This window comes from Malus domestica, chromosome 06 (genome assembly GCF_042453785.1).
Source record: "Malus domestica chromosome 06, GDT2T_hap1".
Taxonomy (NCBI): Eukaryota; Viridiplantae; Streptophyta; class Magnoliopsida; order Rosales; family Rosaceae; genus Malus; species Malus domestica.
Window position 1 is genome coordinate 19494510 of NC_091666.1, and position 17836 is coordinate 19512345.

The following is a 17836-nucleotide window of genomic DNA, read 5'->3' on the forward strand; positions in this document are numbered from 1 at the left end:
AGTGCAAATTCTGTTGGTTCTCTAATCTAACAAATTTATCATTTGAGAAAAAAAAAAAATTGATTTGAACGAAAGGGTTTGAGGTGGAACATACACTAACTAAACCTATGAATTTTGCATCCCTATAGGTTATGCTTGGAGTTTGTATTTGCCACGTAGTATTACGAATTAGCAGTATTCCTCTTTACTGGTAAATGAAATGTTTTAAATTCGATTTTCATTGAATCACATAAAAAAAAAATAAACAAATGTGAAAAATTCAAATGCCAATTGTAACTTATCCAAATTTAAATTAAAAAAATAAGGTGTTCAAATGTAAATATTGACATTCGACAACATATCAATTAAATATCAACGTCAAATACAATTAAACATTGAAAAAAGATCATTTCGACTAATTTGTGAAATTAAATTACAAGTCTTTTTGGTGTCAATAAATATAGGATAATGCTATTCATACACTTATTTTTATATTTTAGACATTCTTATTAACATTTAATCATTAATATTTTTCAATTCATTCGATCCAACGATTGAAAATTAAAGAAAATATATAAAAAGTAAAAATGAATGTGTGAATAGCAATATCCTAAATAACTTTCTCCTTACTTTTTCCTTTAGTATTATTTTTTAGGAAAACTAATGAAAAAGACTTGAAAACTTTGAGTTTTAATGATAAGAACAAAATAAAAGGTAAAGTGAATAGTACCAAGATTGACTTTTTAGGGTAAAAATATGATTTTTTGTTAAAGTAAACCGTACGGATGTTTTTCTTAAAGTTCCCTTATGTTTATTGTATCTTGCTATTGATTAACAATTCCAGTCTTCCAGACAAAACCAGGAACAAAGCCCGCGGGAAAATGGAGGAAGACGGAGGAGAACCACCTCGACCGCCCAATCCGACGAGCTCCGAAGCCCTAACCTCGGACCCACGTCTCGGTCCACAGTCCACGTGTCCTGATTCCACACTCGATCCCAGTGAGGACAACCGCACCGATTCGAAACCCCCTCCGATGAACCAGACCGAGATTTTCCGAGCTCTCGAAGTGGTCGAGAGAGACTCCCTGGCCATCGCCGACAGCTTCACCTCCCTCTTCGCCTCCCTCCGCCTGGCCCTCTCCGAGGTCACTCCCTCCTTCATCCCAATTTTGTTTTGGCTTCGACTTCATGTTTGGTTCTCGAGAAAGTGAAGGAAACGGAAGGAAAATTTGTTTTCTTTTATTTTAGTTTTTTAAAATTTTCTCTTGATTAAATCATAATTGAATGATTTGGGAATTGCTGCAATGATGAAGGTTACTAGCAACTCAGTTGATCACATGCATTGCTTTGGTGACGCTGCTGGCCGCCTTCAAGAATCAGGTATGTTTATGCAAAACATTGTAACGATTTTGTAGTTAGGATGATTAATTCCGTGTTCCGAATTTAGGAAATTGAATAGTAGCAATGTTATTGTATTTTGAATTTCAGTGCTTGATGCTGCTACCAAGGGAAATCGGTATATAAATTCATGTCTCAGGTAATTTACTAAAGGCTTTGATCATCTCCTTTCGTGATTCGATAAATGTTGGGAGATGGAAATTTCTTTGGATGGTATGATCGCTCAGAATTCTTGATGCATATGATATGATTTGTTGAAACTGAACTAGGTTTACGTGAAGTTTTGAGAATACGAACACAAAGTATATTGCATTGGATAACTCAGAAGCATTCTTATTAAACTGAAAGACATCAATCAGCTATTAAATAGCCTTACATCAACAAGAAAAATGAAATAACAACCCACGATAACAACCCTAGAATCGTGGTAATCGACTAATTCAAAAACGGATAACAAACTTGTCCCTCAAGTATAGGAGGGTTATTAGCACGTCCAAGGTATAAGCCCTAGAATAAAGGAAACCTATCAACTAGAATCTTTGACAACTTCAACATCCTCCCTTAAACTGAATACTATTGATTCAGTTTATTCCAGGCCATTTGCATACACCCATTAGGTCTCGCAGTTTCTGAAATACTTCAAGTTTCAGTGGCTTCGTCATCACGTCTGCAATCTGCTCCTGAGTAGAACACTGCAGCAGCTCCACTACTTCATCCTTAACAAGATCTCGAAGGAAGTGAAACCTTACATCTATATGTTTATAGCGACCATGCATTACTGGATTCTTTGACAGCTTAATGGTTGAGATATTATCACAGTAAACCTTTGTTGGACCGTTTTGCCTTAGATTCAAGCAACTCAAAATTCTTCTTATCCACACCACTTGACACGTACTTGAAGCGGCAGCAATGAATTCTGCTTCAGTAGTAGATAGAGTGACCACTGGTTGCTTCTTCGAGGACCATGATATTGCACCTGAATTCATCATAAATACATAACCTGAAGTACTTTTCCTGTCATCTTGATCACCGGCATAGTCACTGTCCGTATAGCCAATGAGCTCTTCATCTCCTCCCTTCTTGTAAAATACCCCAAAATCACCAGTTCCCTTCACGTATCTTAAGATCCTTTTGACTGCCAACAAATGAGTCTCTGTAGGATTCTCCATATACCTGCTAATTAGACTTACAGCGTACATAAGATCAGGTCGTGTAGCTGTTAAATACATAAGACTCCCAACCATTTGCTTATAGTGCGTGCTGTCTACTTTTGCTCCCCCTTCATCATGAGTGAGTTTGAATCCAGGAACCACAGGGTTGTGCACTGAGTTGCACTGACCCATGTTGAACCTGTCTAACACTTCCTGTGCATACTTACGCTACAACAACAACAACAACAACATCAACAACAAAGCCTTTTCCCACTAAGTGGGGTCGGCTATATGAATCCTAGAACGCCATTGCGCTCGGTTTTGTGTCATGTCTTCCGTTAGATCCAAGTACTCTAAGTCTTTTCTTAGGGTCTCTTCCAAAGTTTTCCTAGGTCTTCCTCTACCCCTTCGGCCCCGAACCTCTGTTCCGTAGTCACATCTTTGAACCGGAGTGTCAGTAGGCATTCTTTGCACATGTCCAAACCACCGTAACCGATTTTCTCTCATCTTTCCTTCAACTTCGGCTACTCCTACTTTACCTCGGATATCCTCATTCACAATCTTCTCCTTTCTCGTGTGCCCACACATCCCACGAAGCATCCCACGAAGCATCCTTATCTCCGCTACACCCATTTTGTGTACGTGTTGATGCTTCACCGCCCAACATTCTGTGCCATACAACATCGCTGGCCTTATTGCCGTCCTATAAAATTTTCTCTTGAGCTTCAGTGACCTACGACGATCACACAACACGCTAGATGCACTCTTACACTTCATCCATCCAGCTTGTATTCTATGGTTGAGATCTCCATCTAATTCTCCGTTCTCTTGCAAGATAGATCCTAGGTAGCGAAAACGGTCGCTTTTTGTGATCGTCGCTAGATTGCTCCGGTCATTAGTGTGGATAAGTATATAAATGGATAGAGATAGGAAAGCAAACACCAGATGTACGTGATTCACCCATATTGGCTACGTCCACGAAATAGAGGAGTTCTCATTAATTGTGAAGGGTTTACACAAGTACATAGGTTCAAGCTCTCTTTTAGTTAGTACAAATGATATTAGGAAATATTGTGGGAGAATGATCTCGTAATCACGAAACTTCTAAGTTCCGGAGTGTGGTATCGTCTTGACTTGCCTTATCTGTCTCGTAGGTAGATGTGGCATCTTCTCTGGAAGTACTCTTCCTCCATCCAGGGGTGGTATCTTTAACTGGTGGAGATGCACAAGGTAATGTATCAATTTCACTTGAAGCTTGCTTGTAGTTTCGGGCTTGGTCAAGCGCGATACAAACCATGTAGTAGAAGTCCTCCAAGTCGCCGAGCTAGGGGATCTGCTGAAAGAGATGACAAACAAGGTAAGCAATCAGAGCTCCAAGCAATCAGTCCCAGATCAGAACTTTGATTTCGAGTTCCGGTTGATTGTTCACATTCTCCCTATCTTGCAGGCAGCATGAAGGATAAAGAGAAGAAAAATGAGAAGAGATGATATGGGATACTTTTGCTTTTGAAGAAGTAACTTTCCACAGGCTTATTCTTGAACTGGGCTGGAGGGTTTTCTGGTTTCCTCCAGAGTATAAGGCCGACTGAAGAATTTGAGGGTCAAAACAAGTCCATCAAATCTATAGTACGTTCGACCCTGCTGATATGGGATACTTTTTCTTTTGACAGAGTAGTGGATGTATAGGCACGTGTGCTGTTACGCTTGTCTCCACATGCTTCCTTGTATCCTTCTCACTTGCCCTATATGTTCCTCAGGCATATGCGGTATCTTCCCTGGAAGCATAAGATGTTGAAGATGAGTACTCGAGAGCAATGCCAGGTAAGTAATCAAGTAAGGGGTTCCAGGCAGTCAGTTCCTGACTGGAAGCTTGATTCTAAGTGCTGACTGATTGCTCTCTTTCTCCTTGTCTTGTAGGTAAGAACAAGGCCAAAGGAAAAGACAGGGAAAAAACATGATATGGGATACTCTTGCTTTTAACCCTGATGATATGAGATATTCTTGCTCTAGTATAGCTTGTTTGTAGAGGTATTATCAGGGGGAAAGAAAGCTGAATATTTCGAAAGGCTTCTTTGGAAGTGCCCTCTCAGATATGAGGAAGGGTTGAACATTTTTGCAGGTCTGCCTGTCTGTTGGGGATGGAGGTCAACATATATAGGAGTCTCCCTAACAACAAGTAGTAATGCTATTCCTTTACCCTGCTTGGTCATAACACGATAGTGGGAGCTGCCGGCTTCACATGTTTTAACTTTGTCAGAGCACTTTGAAAAAGTGGTCTATGGTATCTGGAAAGCTGATGTTGCGTGTAAAGATTACAGACAAGCTTTATCCAAGGAGATCCGGCTCTTGAAGTTGGGAAAGTGGTGCCTCTTCGGTTTTCGAACAAGCAATCCTGTCGGAGATCTGGCTCTCGAGATTCGGAGAACGATGCCTTTTCGATTTTTGAGAAAGCCATTCCGCTAGGGGTCTGGCTCTCGAGATTCGAAGAGCGGTGTCTCTTCGATTTTTGAGAAAGTAATCATGTTGGGAGTCTGGCTCTCGAGATTCGGAGGGCTGTGCCTCTTCGATTTTGGAGCAAGCAATCTTGTTGGGAGTGTTTTCTCGAATGTGAGAAAAGGTTGGGCATGTTTGTTAGTCTATCTTGCCACGAAGCACAGAGGTTGACACACAGGGACTTTTCAATTATCCAGCAGTGGTACTGTTCCTTTACCCTTGTGGGTAATAATATGGTAGCTAGACCTTCAAAATTTATGTGTCTAAACTTTGTTAGTGCTGTTTCTTTGCTATTCTTTTACCCTTCTTGGTCAGAGCGGTGTAGTGGGAGCTGCAAGCTTCACGTGTTTCAACTTTGTCAGAGACTTTGGCAAAGTTATCTGTGGTACCCATGAGCTAATGTTGCATGTGGGAAGTGGGTGATTGAACAGTAAGATTCATATGCTTTCTACTTCACCAGAAATCTTCGACATAATGCCCATAATTTCCGCAAAGCTGACAGGTGCTGACAAGGCTGGAAAAGTAGGTGCCTCTTCGATTTCTGAGATCGGCCTTCGTGGTCTCTGAGCAGCCCGGCTTTTGAGAAAGCAAGCGCCTCTTCGATTTCTGAGATCGGCCTTCGTGGTCTTTGAGCAGCCCAACTTTTGAGAAAGCAAACGTCTCGTGGTCTCTGAGCAGCCCAGCTTTTGAGAAAGCAAACGCCTCTTCGATTTCTGAAGCTTCGTCGAGTGCAAATTTTTATAGAGGTTGGCATTAAGTTCCAAAGCACACTTGAATCTCCACCAGTAGAAGCTCCATTCTTGCACTTCTAAGATCTTGATTTGTCCGACCTCTTCTCTCTTCAACACCTTTGAAAATGTCTGGCCTCTCCGACCGTCGTTTTGACTTGAACCTTGTTGAAGAGGCAGCCACGCCTTCTCCAGACAACATATGGCGCCCATCCTTCGTCTCCCCTACTGGTCCTCTTACTGTTGGGGATTCCGTGATGAAGAATGATATAACCGCTGCGGTAGTAGCTAGGAACCTTCTCACTCCCAAAGATAACAGACTACTTTCCAAACGGTCTGATGAGTTGGCTGTTAAGGATTCTCTGGCTCTCTGTGTTCAGTGTGCAGGTTCTGTGTCTAACATGGCCCAACGCCTATTTGCTCGAACCCGCCAAGTTGAATCATTGGCGGCTGAAGTGATGAGTCTCAAACAGGAGATTAGAGGGCTCAAGCATGAGAATAAACAGTTGCACCGGTTCGCACATGACTATGCTACAAACATGAAGAGAAAGCTTGACCAGATGAAGGAATCTGATGGTCAGGTTTTACTTGATCATCAGAGATTTGTGGGTTTGTTCCAAAGGCATTTATTGCCTTCGTCTTCTGGGGCTGTACATCGTAATGAAGCTCCAAATGATCAACCTCTGCTGCCTCCTCCTTCTAGGGTTCTGTCCAGTACTGAGGCTCCAAACGATCCCCCTCCAGTGCCTGCTCTTTCTGGGGCTCTACCGACTGCTGAGACTTCTCCTAAGCAACCTTTGTGAAGGCTCCCTCTTGTTTGTTTATTTTGACTCATGTATATGTACATATTTGTGACTTATCGGGGATATCAATAAATAGCTTTCCTTCATTTCAACGTATTGTGTTGAATACACCAAAGCCTTCTTCGCTAAGTTCTCTGAATTTTCTTTTGTTGAAGCTTGTATGTTGAAGCTTTGTGAGTGGAGCATGTAGGTTGAGGTAGTATTCCCTTAATTTCCCGAGTGAGGAAAACTTCTCGGTTTGAGACTTGGAAAATCCAAGTCACTGAGTGGGATCGGCTATATGAATCTTTGAACGCCATTGTGCTCGATCCTGTGTCATGTCCTCTGTTAGATCCAAGTACTCTAAGTCTTTTCTTAGAGTCTCTTCCAAAGTTTTCCTAGGTCTTCCTCTACCCCTTCGGCCCTGAACCTCTGTCCCATAGTCGCATCTTCTAATCGGAGCGTCAGTAGGCCTTCTTTGCATATGTCCAAACCACCGTAACCGATTTTCTCTCATCTTTCCTTCAATTTCGGCTACTCCTACTTTACCCCGGATATCCTCATTCCTAATCTTATCATTTCTTGTGTGCCCACACATCCAACGAAGCATCCTCATCTCCGCTACACCCATTTTGTGTACGTGTTGATGCTTCACCGCCCAACATTCTGTGCCATACAGCATCGCCGGCCTTATTGCCGTCCTATAAAATTTTCCCTTGAGCTTCAGTGGCATACGGCGGTCACACAACACGTCGGATGCACTCTTCCACTTCATCCATCCAGCTTGTATTCTATGGTTGAGATCTCCATCTAATTCTCCGTTCTTTTGCAAGATAGATCCTAGGTAACGAAAACGATCGCTCTTTGGTATTTCTTGATCTCCGATCCTCACCCCTACCTTGTTTTGGCCTCCATTTGCACTGAACTTGCACTCCATATATTCTGTCTTTGATCGGCTTAGGCGAAGACCTTTAGATTCCAACACTTCTCTCCAAAGGTTAAGCTTTGCATTTACCCCTTCCTGAGTTTCATCTATCAACACTATATCGTCTGCGAAAAGCATACACCAAGGAATATCATCTTGAATATGTCCTGTTAACTCATCCATTACCAACGCAAAAAGGTAAGGACTTAAGGATGAGCCTTGATGTAATCCTACAGTTATGGGAAAGTTTTCGGTTTGTCCTTCATGAGTTCTTACGGCAGTCTTTGCTCCTTCATACATATCCTTTATAGCTTGGATATATGCTACTCGTACTCATTTCTTCTCTAAAATCCTCCAAAGAATGTGTCTTGGGACCCTATCATACGCTTTTTCCAAATCTATAAAGACCATGTGTAAATCCTTTTTCCCATCTCTATATCTTTCCATCAATCTTCGTAAGAGATAGATTGCCTCCATGGTTGAGCGCCTTGGCATGAACCCGAATTGGTTGTCCGAAACCCGTGTCTCTTGCCTCAATCTATGCTCAATGACTCTCTCCCAGAGCTTCATTGTATGACTCATTAGCTTAATACCCCTATAGTTCATGCAATTTTGTACGTCGTCCTTATTCTTGTAGATAGGCACCAAAGTGCTCGTTCGCCACTCATTTGGCATCTTCTTCGTTTTCAAAATCTTATTGAAAAGGTCAGTAAGCCATGTTATACCTGTCTCTCCCAAAACTTTCCACACTTTGATTGGTATATCGTCTGGGCCTACTGCTTTTCTATGCTTCATCTTCTTCAAAGCTACAACCACTTCTTCCTTCCGGATTCGACGATAAAAAGAGTAGTTTCTACACTCTTCTGAGTTACTCAACTCCCCTAAAGAAGCACTCCTTTCATGTCCTTCATTGAAAAGATTATGAAAATAACCTCTCCATCTATCTTTAACCGCGTTCTCTGTAGCAAGAACCTTTCCATCCTCATCCTTGATGCACCTCACTTGGTTTAGGTCCCTTGTCTTCTTTTCCCTTGCTCTAGCTAGTTTATAGATATCCAACTCTCTTTCTTTGGTATCTAGTCGCTTATACATATCGTCATAAGCCGCTAACTTAGCTTCTCTCACAGCTTTCTTTGCCTCTTGCTTCGCTTTTCTATACCTTTCACAATTTTCATCGGTCCTATCCTTGTATAAGGCTTTACAACATTCCTTTTTAGCCTTCACCTTTGTTTGTACCTCCTCATTCCACCATCAAGATTCCTTTTGGTGTGGGGCAAAGCCCTTGGACTCTCCTAACACCTCTTTTGCTACTTTTCGGATACAACTAGCCATGGAATCCCACATTTGGCTAGCTTCCCCCTCTCTATCCCACACACACTGGGTGATTACTTTCTCTTTGAAAATGACTTGTTTTTCTTCTTTTAGATTCCACCATCTAGTCCTTGGGCACTTCCAAGTCTTGTTCTTTTTTCTCATTCTTTTGATATGTACATCCATCACCAACAAGCGATGTTGATTAGCCACGCTCTCTCCTGGTATAACTTTGCAATCCTTACAAGTTATACGATCCCCTTTCCTCATTAGAAGAAAATCTATTTGTGTTTTTGACGACCCACTCTTGTAGGTGATCACATGTTCTTCTCTCTTCTTAAAGAAGGTGTTGGCTAAGAAGAGATCATATGCCATTGCAAAATCCAAGATAGCTTCCCCATCCTCGTTTCTCTCCCCAAAACCATGGCCACCATGAAAACCTCCATAGTTGCATGTCTCCCTGCCCACGTGTCCATTTAAATCTCCTCCTATAAATAACTTCTCCGTCTGAGCAATTCCTTGCACCAAGTCTCCAAGGTCTTCCCAAAATTTCTCCTTCGAACTCATATCCAACCCTACTTGAGGTGCGTACGCACTAATCACATTGATAAGTTCTTGTCCTATTACAATCTTGATTGCCATGATTCTATCTCCTACCCTCTTGACATCTACAACATCTTGTGTCAAGGTCTTGTCCACGATGATGCCAACACCGTTTCTCGTTCTATTTGTGCCCGAGTACCAAAGTTTAAACCCTGAGTTTTCTAGATCATTTGCCTTAAGACCAACCCACTTAGTTTCTTGTAGGCACATAATATTTATCCTTCTCCTCACCATAACTTCCACTACTTCCATAGATTTTCTCGTTAAGGTTCCTATATTCCACGTTCCTAAACGCATTCTACTCTCCTGAACTCTACCCTTCTGTCCTAGCTTCTTCACCCTCCCCCGTCCAATGGAATCAAAGTACTTCTTTTGTGTGTCCCGTGTAAAGTTGATAGGTGCATATGCGCCCAAACAACTTTGAGTGGAGTCGTTCGAAAAGAAGTTTCTATGGCCCCCTTGCTCATTTAACACTGCATCCGGATGCCTATGGAGATACAGCGACCCTTGCTCACTTATCACTGTGCTCGGGCCACACAGCGCGCCACTTACAGGTGACGCCCTAGCTTTAGCGCGATTTCGTTCTGAATTCATTTTCATAAGGATTCGACGTAACTGTGGAGTGCCGGCTGTCGACTACCTGACGCCCTCCCCCTCCTCCTTTACCCGGGCTTGGGACCGGCCTGTGCATACTTACGCTGACTTATAAAAATGCCATCTGGTTTCTGTAGTACTTCAATGCCAAGAAAGAATCTCATACTTCCGAGATCAGTCATATCGAATTCTGTCATCATGGATCTCTTAAATTTCTCAAACAACACCCTATCATTTCCAGAAAAAATGAGATCATCTACATATAAGCATACGATCAAAATTTTACCTTCACTGGCTGTCTTGATAAACAATGTGTGCTCAAAAGAACATTTGCTGAATCCCTCTTTGATAAAATAGGCCTCTATTCAACTGTACCATGCTCGTGGAGCCTGCTTGAGCCCGTATAGTGCCTTTTTGAGACGATAGACCTTGCCTTTGCTTCCTTTCTGTTCATATCCAGGTGGTTGTTCAACGAAAACCTCTTCATTGATCTCTCCATGCAAGAAAGCTGCTTTGACGTCGAGTTGGTAAATCTTCCAGCTCCTTTGTGCAGCAATGGATATAACCATCCGAATTGTATCCATTCGTGCCACTGGTGCAAATACTTCAGAAAAATCCACTCCATATCGTTGGCAATATCCCTTCGCAACAAGCCGAGCCTTATACTTGTCTACCTCCCCATTTTCATTCAATTTTGTCTTGAAAACCCATTTGACTCCAATGGTTTTTCCCCCTGTTGGTCGGTCAGTCAATTCCCACGTATGGTTCTTCTCTATTGCTTCTATCTCTCTATCCATTGCTTGTTTCCACTTTTCACTTTTCACAGCTTCACAATAGCTAGTAGGATCGCCATTCGTAAACAAAGCTAGATGAGCCAAGTTCATACCTTCTTCATCAGAGAGACCTTCACCAGCGTCATAGTCTCTCATCCAAATTGGTGGCCTTCGAGCTCGTCCCTCTTGAGGTGCACTGCCTTCATTTATGGCATCTTCTGATTCAAATGAATTATTGCCATCTGACCCATGAACGTCAGTTTCTTCTTCATCTCCTTCATCTTCTTCATTTCCTTCATCCCAGAATCAAGATCAGCTAAAATATTTTGCTCATGACTGTTATCCCAATTCCACTGTTGATCTTCTTCAAATACTACATCTCGACTTATGATGATTTTATTTGAAATAGGATCAAACAATCTATAAGCTTTGGACTCCTCACTTACCCCCAACAGTATTCATTTGAGGCTTTTGTCATCAAGCTTCAATCTTTTGCTATCTGGTACGTGCACATGAGGGATGCAACCAAAAACCCTAAAGTGCTCTACCGAGGGTTTGCGCCCACTCCATGCTTCCTCAAGTGTTTTGCTCTTTACTGCAAGGGTCGGACTTCGATTCAGCACGTGGACAGCCCAGTTCACTGCTTCAGGCCAGAAGGTCTTTGGAATCCGTTTCTCTGATAGCATACATCGAACCATATTCATGATAGTTCGATTCTTCCGTTCAGCAACCCCGTTCTGTTGAGGCGTATAGGCAGCTGTCAACTGCCTTTGAACGCCATTCTCATTGCAGAAATCTGTGAATTCATGTGATGTGAACTCACCTCCTGGATCCGTCCTCAAACCCCTTATGAATGATCCAGTTTCCTTCTCCACTTTAGCTTTGTATGTTTTGAATACGGTGAAGGCTTCTGATTTCTCCACCAGAAAGTAAACCCAAGTTCTTCTACTATAGTCATCTGTAAAAGTGATAAAATATCTCTTCTTACTGTTTGAGATTGGATTTATGGGACCACAAATGTCAGCGTGTATCAACTGCAGGATCTTTGACGCTCTCCACACACTTTCCCTAGGAAAAGAGTCACGATGCTGCTTCCCCACAAGGCAGCCTTCACACACATTCTGAGAAGCTTTGAGCTTTGGCAGCCCCTTAACCATGTTCTTTTGTTGTAGCACCTTCAGACCGCTCCAACTTAAGTGTCGATATCGACAATGCCAGCGATCAGCTTGATCTGTGGTTGTCATGGAGAGACAACTTTGTTCCTTTACCGGACAGCGAGCACACAAGGCAAACATCCTGTTGTATGTCATCTCAGTTTCGAAAATGAGACCTTTCTCAGGGTGAAAGATCTTACACTTTCCATGTTGCATGAGCACTGCGAGTCCCCTCTCTTGCAGTTGACCAATACTCAACAAGTTATTCTTTAATTCAGGTACAAAGAAGACGTCTGTAATCACATGTACGATCCCATGCACCTCCATTCGTACTTTGCCCTTGCCTTGCACACTGAGACTGAAGTTGTTTCCCAGCTTGACTGACTCTCTGAAATTTGCATCTATTTCGACAAACGCTTCCTTTCTACCACACATGTGGTTGCTACATCCTGAGTCAAGAAACCAAATATGCTATGTCTCAGCTTCCTTTGTATCCACCAGCGCCTTCGTCTCAGCTTCCTTGGCATCCACCAGCGCCATTAGCAGCATCTCCTCATTTGTTTCTGCAAAGTTAGCCTTGGAGTCCCTAGTTTTCTTAGGACATTCCCACTGAAAGTGCCCTAGTTCGTGACAGTTGTAGCATTCTATGATAGATTTGTCGAACCCAAATCTACCCCTTCCTCTACCTCTTCCCCGATAGGAGCCTTGGCCACCACTTCTTCCTCCTTGTTGGACTCCAGTGGTAACTTGAAGAGCTTGTTCGTCCATCACATGTTGACCCATCCTTTGCTCATGCACAAGCAGACTACTCTGAAGTTCATCAATGGATAGAGTATCCAAGTCATTCGACTCCTCAATCGAACAGACCACATAGTCAAATTTTGACGTCATAGACCTCAAAACTTTCTCAATGATCACTATATCCTCCATTCTTTCTCCATGCACCCTCATCTTATTAGCTATGGTGAGTGTCCTCCCAAAATAATCATTAACAGTTTCTCCACCTTCATATGCAATACTTCGAACTCCTTTCGAAGTGCCTGCAACTGAGCACGCTTCACACGTGCAGTTCCTTGGTACTTCTGCTTCAAGGAATCCCATGTCTTTCGCCGTGTCCTTCTTCAAGATCGTTTCAAGGATTGAACGATCAATGGCCTGAAACAAGTAGTTCTTGGCTTTCAGGTCTTTCAGCTTCAGCTCCTCCTGTGCCTTCTTCTGTGAATCACTAGAGTCCGCTCCTCCTGTGACTGCAGTGATCCCCATCTCCACCAGGTTCCAATACTCCTTGGAACGCAGAAAGTTTTCCATAAGCATGCTCCAGTGATCGTAGTGCCCATCGAGCCTCGGGATGGCAGGTTGCACAAAACTGTTCTCGGACGTCATATTCTTGTTCTTTCACGCAAGCAACTGTGTTTGCTGGTTTTTGGTTAGGCCCCTGTGATGGGGCTCTGATACCAGATGTTGAAACTGAACTAGGTTTACGTGAAGTTTTGAGAATACGAACACAAAGTATATTGCACTGGATAACTCAGAAGCATTCTTATTAAACTGAAAGACATCAATCAGCTATTAAATAGCCTTACATCAACAAGAAAAATGAAATAACAACCCACGATAACAACAACCCTAGAATCGTGGTAATCGACTAATTCAAAAACAGATAACAAACTTGTCCCTCAAGTATAGGAGGGTTATTAACACGTCCAGGGTATAAGCCCTAGAATAAAGGAAACCTATCAACTAGAATCTTTGACAACTTCAACATGATTAAGGTTGTGTAATTTGAATTAGTAACCATGAATAGCGGTTCCTGCAACTTGGTTTCGTCATATAAATTGATGGTTCGTCACCAACCTAATGATCTAAACATGGAGTTATTTGTTTTCTCAGTATACTCGTATCTCCTACTAATTTATGTCATATGAAAAAGTACTTTTGCAGTCAATGTATATAGAAGGATATAATATTTGTCAAATTCTGTTTCCCATTAACAGTGTGGCACATATTCTTGTTGTGAATTTGTGACTGGCCACGGAACTACTTCCACAAGGAAGTGTTTACCTGTATCGGAACCACTGATATGACTGTCTCAGCAACGCCTAGTCTTATGTGGCTGTTGGGTGCTTGGTTCTAGGATAGTTAAACTTTTAGGTCCCTCATAACGATGGCCTTTCTGAACAAGATGTTGAATTTTCCTTTTTTGGCAGATTAAATGAAGAAATGAAGGGCATTGACAATCTAGCCTTGCAGCTGTATCCTTAACAGTTCGTTACTTTGGGTGTATACCTATGTGTGTTTCATAGTTTATGCTCTTGAATTCCCCCAGACCCACCATAGCTGTGGTGGTCACTTGCGCTGAAATCAAGGATTCATCCTGCTCTGTCTGCTAATATGAACGCAGCTGGATGCTTGGTGGGTTATCAACCTGCTGGCGGTTAAAATTGCTCATCAACCCAATTTAGAATTCCCTTGAACTGCTATACCTGAAATGCTTTGGTTTTGTGATATGGGTTTTCTTTTGGTTCCTTAATGCATGACCAGAAAAATCTTGAGGAGAAATGTTGATGCTCTCGACTCAGGTGTGAACAAGCTCCTTCGTCTTCCATGATGTTGACCTGCCTGTTTTTATTGCAACATTCACCTCTCCCAGACCTTGCGTAAAGCGGGAGCCTTGTGCACTGGGTACGACCTTTTTTTTTAATTTTTTTTTATCAGTTTTGGATGTGGGAACTTCTCTTCCATTTATTTACTTATTCCATCAGGAAATTTTGGTTACGGAATTAAATGTGTGAACTAGTCGTCCACTTCGGTTCAACTTAAGCAGATGCGCTATTTCGTTGGCCGATAAGCGTTGAACATGGAGAGCATATATGTGAACTATTATGGTGAAAGCAAATATTCATGTTTATTTTGTTCTACCTCTTGGTTCCCTTTGCTATAAAATTGTCAGCAGCGGCAGATGTTTAGCAAAGCCTATTTGGGGGTCCGAGTCTCTTACCATATGGATGCTTGTGGCCCAAACCAATCCACCATGTTTGGTCGTTTCCTGGCCCTACTTGTTAATGGGTTTGGAATGCAGGTCCATACACTATGATTACCAAAAGGGCCCCCTCTATGGCCATCATGTAAGCTTACTTAAGTTGAAAATCTTGCCATTTAATACTGCGGTCTTTTGTGATTCAGCTTAAATTCTCTTTACATTCTCATTATAGTAGAATATTATTGTACGGAAAAAAATTCAATAAGTGTAATCTTCATATGTGTAATTTTCTTTCTCTTATATTGAAGCTTTAGAGTGCACAATAACTTTTTGGAATGCTAATAACAAATTCTAAAGAGCAAAACATCATCAAGGGGGCAATAATTATAAATAAATAAATAGAGTTTCATCAAATTATGTATTATTTATTTATTTATTGTCAATGCTAGCATATGTAGGTCGGTAGATATCTTGGCATGAAAATTATTAATTAGATAGTACAAAGAAATGTCAACACATTGATTAGTATGAGACCAAATTCAATTCCATATAAAAAGTTGAGTTTAGTCAATTGATCTCCTTCTTTGTAGTTTAATTAATTTTAGTGTAAATTATCTTATCGTTTATAGAAAAAGAAAAAAAATTGATCTTGAAAATAACATGCAAGGGCAACTTGGGATATAATATGCTTTTGCCACTGCACAAGTTTGGACATGGTCCAACTATCTATCCTACATCTTCACTTACACACGGTAGTTTATTCACAACCTAATTGTGCTATGTTCGTCTTTTTTTGGGTATTTACAGATATTTAGTTTTGATACAAATTTAATTATTGTATTAGATTTAATGGCCTAAACTAAGTGACTAATGACTATTGGATTTGTGCTTACACACTATAGTTTATTCACAACCAAATTGTGCTCTATTGGTTTATCGAACATATTTTCTTGGATACCTAGGGGCACTACGTACCAATAAAAATTTGATCATTGTATTGGATTCACTGGTAAATTGAGTGACTAAAAACTGTTGATTAATTTTAAATTAACAGTCAAATATGTGCGGTGTGGGCGCATAGTATCTTTTTAAGGACTAAAAAAAGGTTTGATGAGACAATTAAAATAAATATATGTAAAGGATTGATGGGATAATAGTTATGAGTTTTAGGCAGATTAAAAAATTGATTTGGTGAATGGTGGTGAGTTCCAAAGGCCAATGGGGTTAATTAAAGTCTTGTCTTGAATCTAATTAAGAGCATTTAAATATCAACCATATCATATCTTGGTTGAAACTTGAAAGATACTCCTGACCTTGGAACCCCTAAAGGTAAATGGCCCCCACATTTATGGTATATTCAAACTAGTCTAGTTATAATATTCAAAGAGGAAGAAAATAAACTTAATTTTTAGCCTAATTTGGTGAGAGGCTGCTATCTTCATTCCTAGAATTGATAACTTGTATTTCATTAGTTAGAAAAACATGGTTTGGGATGTAAAGCATGCTTTTAGAATGACGAAAATGTTTGTTGTCAGCTAAATTTTTTTTTGATAAAGTCTAGCAGAAAAAGTTTAAAAAATGCTTATGGGGGTCATGGAAGCACAATCACCTCTTTTATGTAATTTTTAACGAACTGCTTGCTTTATTAATTAAAATTTAAACGTGATTCCAATAAAAGAACCACTAGCAAAATGGCTTAATTTATAAAAGTGATTCTTACAAAATATGTTGTTAAATTGTGAGTTGATGAGGTGGCCCTCAGTTGGATGTTTTCCTCACAGATAACGTTAGTTCATTAATGAATTAGCTTACTTGGTTAACACAAGCATGTTAAGATGAATGCTGATTATAGGATTAACTAATTAATTAATATATATATATACACATACATACATACATACATACATACATACATATATATATATATATATATAAATAAGTATATGCATTTTTTTATACAAGCGATAATGAAGTAGAAGAAATTCGAGTAGAATATCTGGGATATGAGTTAAAGAAGAAGACCCTATGAGTAGGTCAATCAACAACTTGTTCATACTAAGTATTTCTAATTAAAAATAGAGGAATCATTTTGTACAGGCTACATTAGTGACAAAGGCGAAGCTATAGAGGCACAAGAAGGGGCGGCCGCCCCTTTCTTGTTGGAAATCAAGCCCAGGAGCGATGGTTTCTAGCCTTTTGGTCTCGTAAAAAAACCTGCAATCCTGTCTAGTTGCTCTATTGCTTGTAGGGTTTTATTTTTTATTTTTTAAAAAATCTAGGCCAAGATGACGTTGTTTTGGTCCTGGAAAAAAAAATTAAATAAATTGTAAATGGACGTCATTTAGGCGTTCAGTAACAAAAAAAATAAAATTAGAGCAATCAGAATACAGGCTGTGTGCCCCAATTCCTAGCAGCAATAACAGAGATTTCCCTCCCCCCTCATTGGCCCACATGCTAGCAACCAAGTCCTTAATGAACTTTTGCGTAAGAATCATTAAAGACGAACATGCAATTTGGACTGGAAAGGAAGCCCCTTCTCAGTGACACATTGCAATCTTTAAAATCCTTAGACCCGAAATGGGGTAAGGTGAACAAACGAGCGGTACGCTATCTAAAAGAAGAAAAACTCATCAAAGTCAAGGCTCTAAAGGATATTACAGGCAAAGTCCTATCATTTTCTCATATTTAATCTGACTAAGGCATCATGGCATGTACGGAGCAAAAATTTTCCATGGGCTTACACCCGGTGTCGTAGTAAGGTGGTACTTCGGTTATCGCAGTGGAAATCCTTATGAACACTAAGTTTGTGAGGTAATATTTTTCCAAATCAACGTTACCTAGGGGACTTTGAGTTTTGTCCCGGGCCTATAAATTTGTTCATGTTTTACTTTGTTGCTCATTACTCTAGAGTTAGATTTACTTGGAAAGATTTGTTGTATTAAAATACTATTTCTTGATTAGGAAG

At 40.7% G+C, this 17836-nt stretch overlaps 1 protein-coding gene and 1 long non-coding RNA gene across 2 annotated transcripts; both read left to right on the forward strand.

Annotated features, from left to right (window-relative positions):
• The first annotated feature begins 781 nt into the window (after positions 1-781).
• Positions 782-15073, forward strand: LOC114825642 (uncharacterized). Its single transcript, XM_070823515.1, has 6 exons — positions 782-1124; positions 1293-1359; positions 1468-1516; positions 14099-14143; positions 14433-14573; positions 14654-15073. Exons 1-5 carry the CDS (start codon positions 861-863, stop codon positions 14497-14499), a joined length of 492 nt encoding a protein of 163 aa, XP_070679616.1. The 5' UTR covers positions 782-860; the 3' UTR covers positions 14500-14573; positions 14654-15073.
• LOC139197043 (uncharacterized) lies at positions 3683-4354 on the forward strand. Its single transcript, XR_011582015.1, has 3 exons — positions 3683-3885; positions 3976-4154; positions 4286-4354. It is a non-coding gene; the product is annotated as an uncharacterized lncRNA (long non-coding RNA).
• Positions 15074-17836: the final 2763 nt, after the last annotated feature.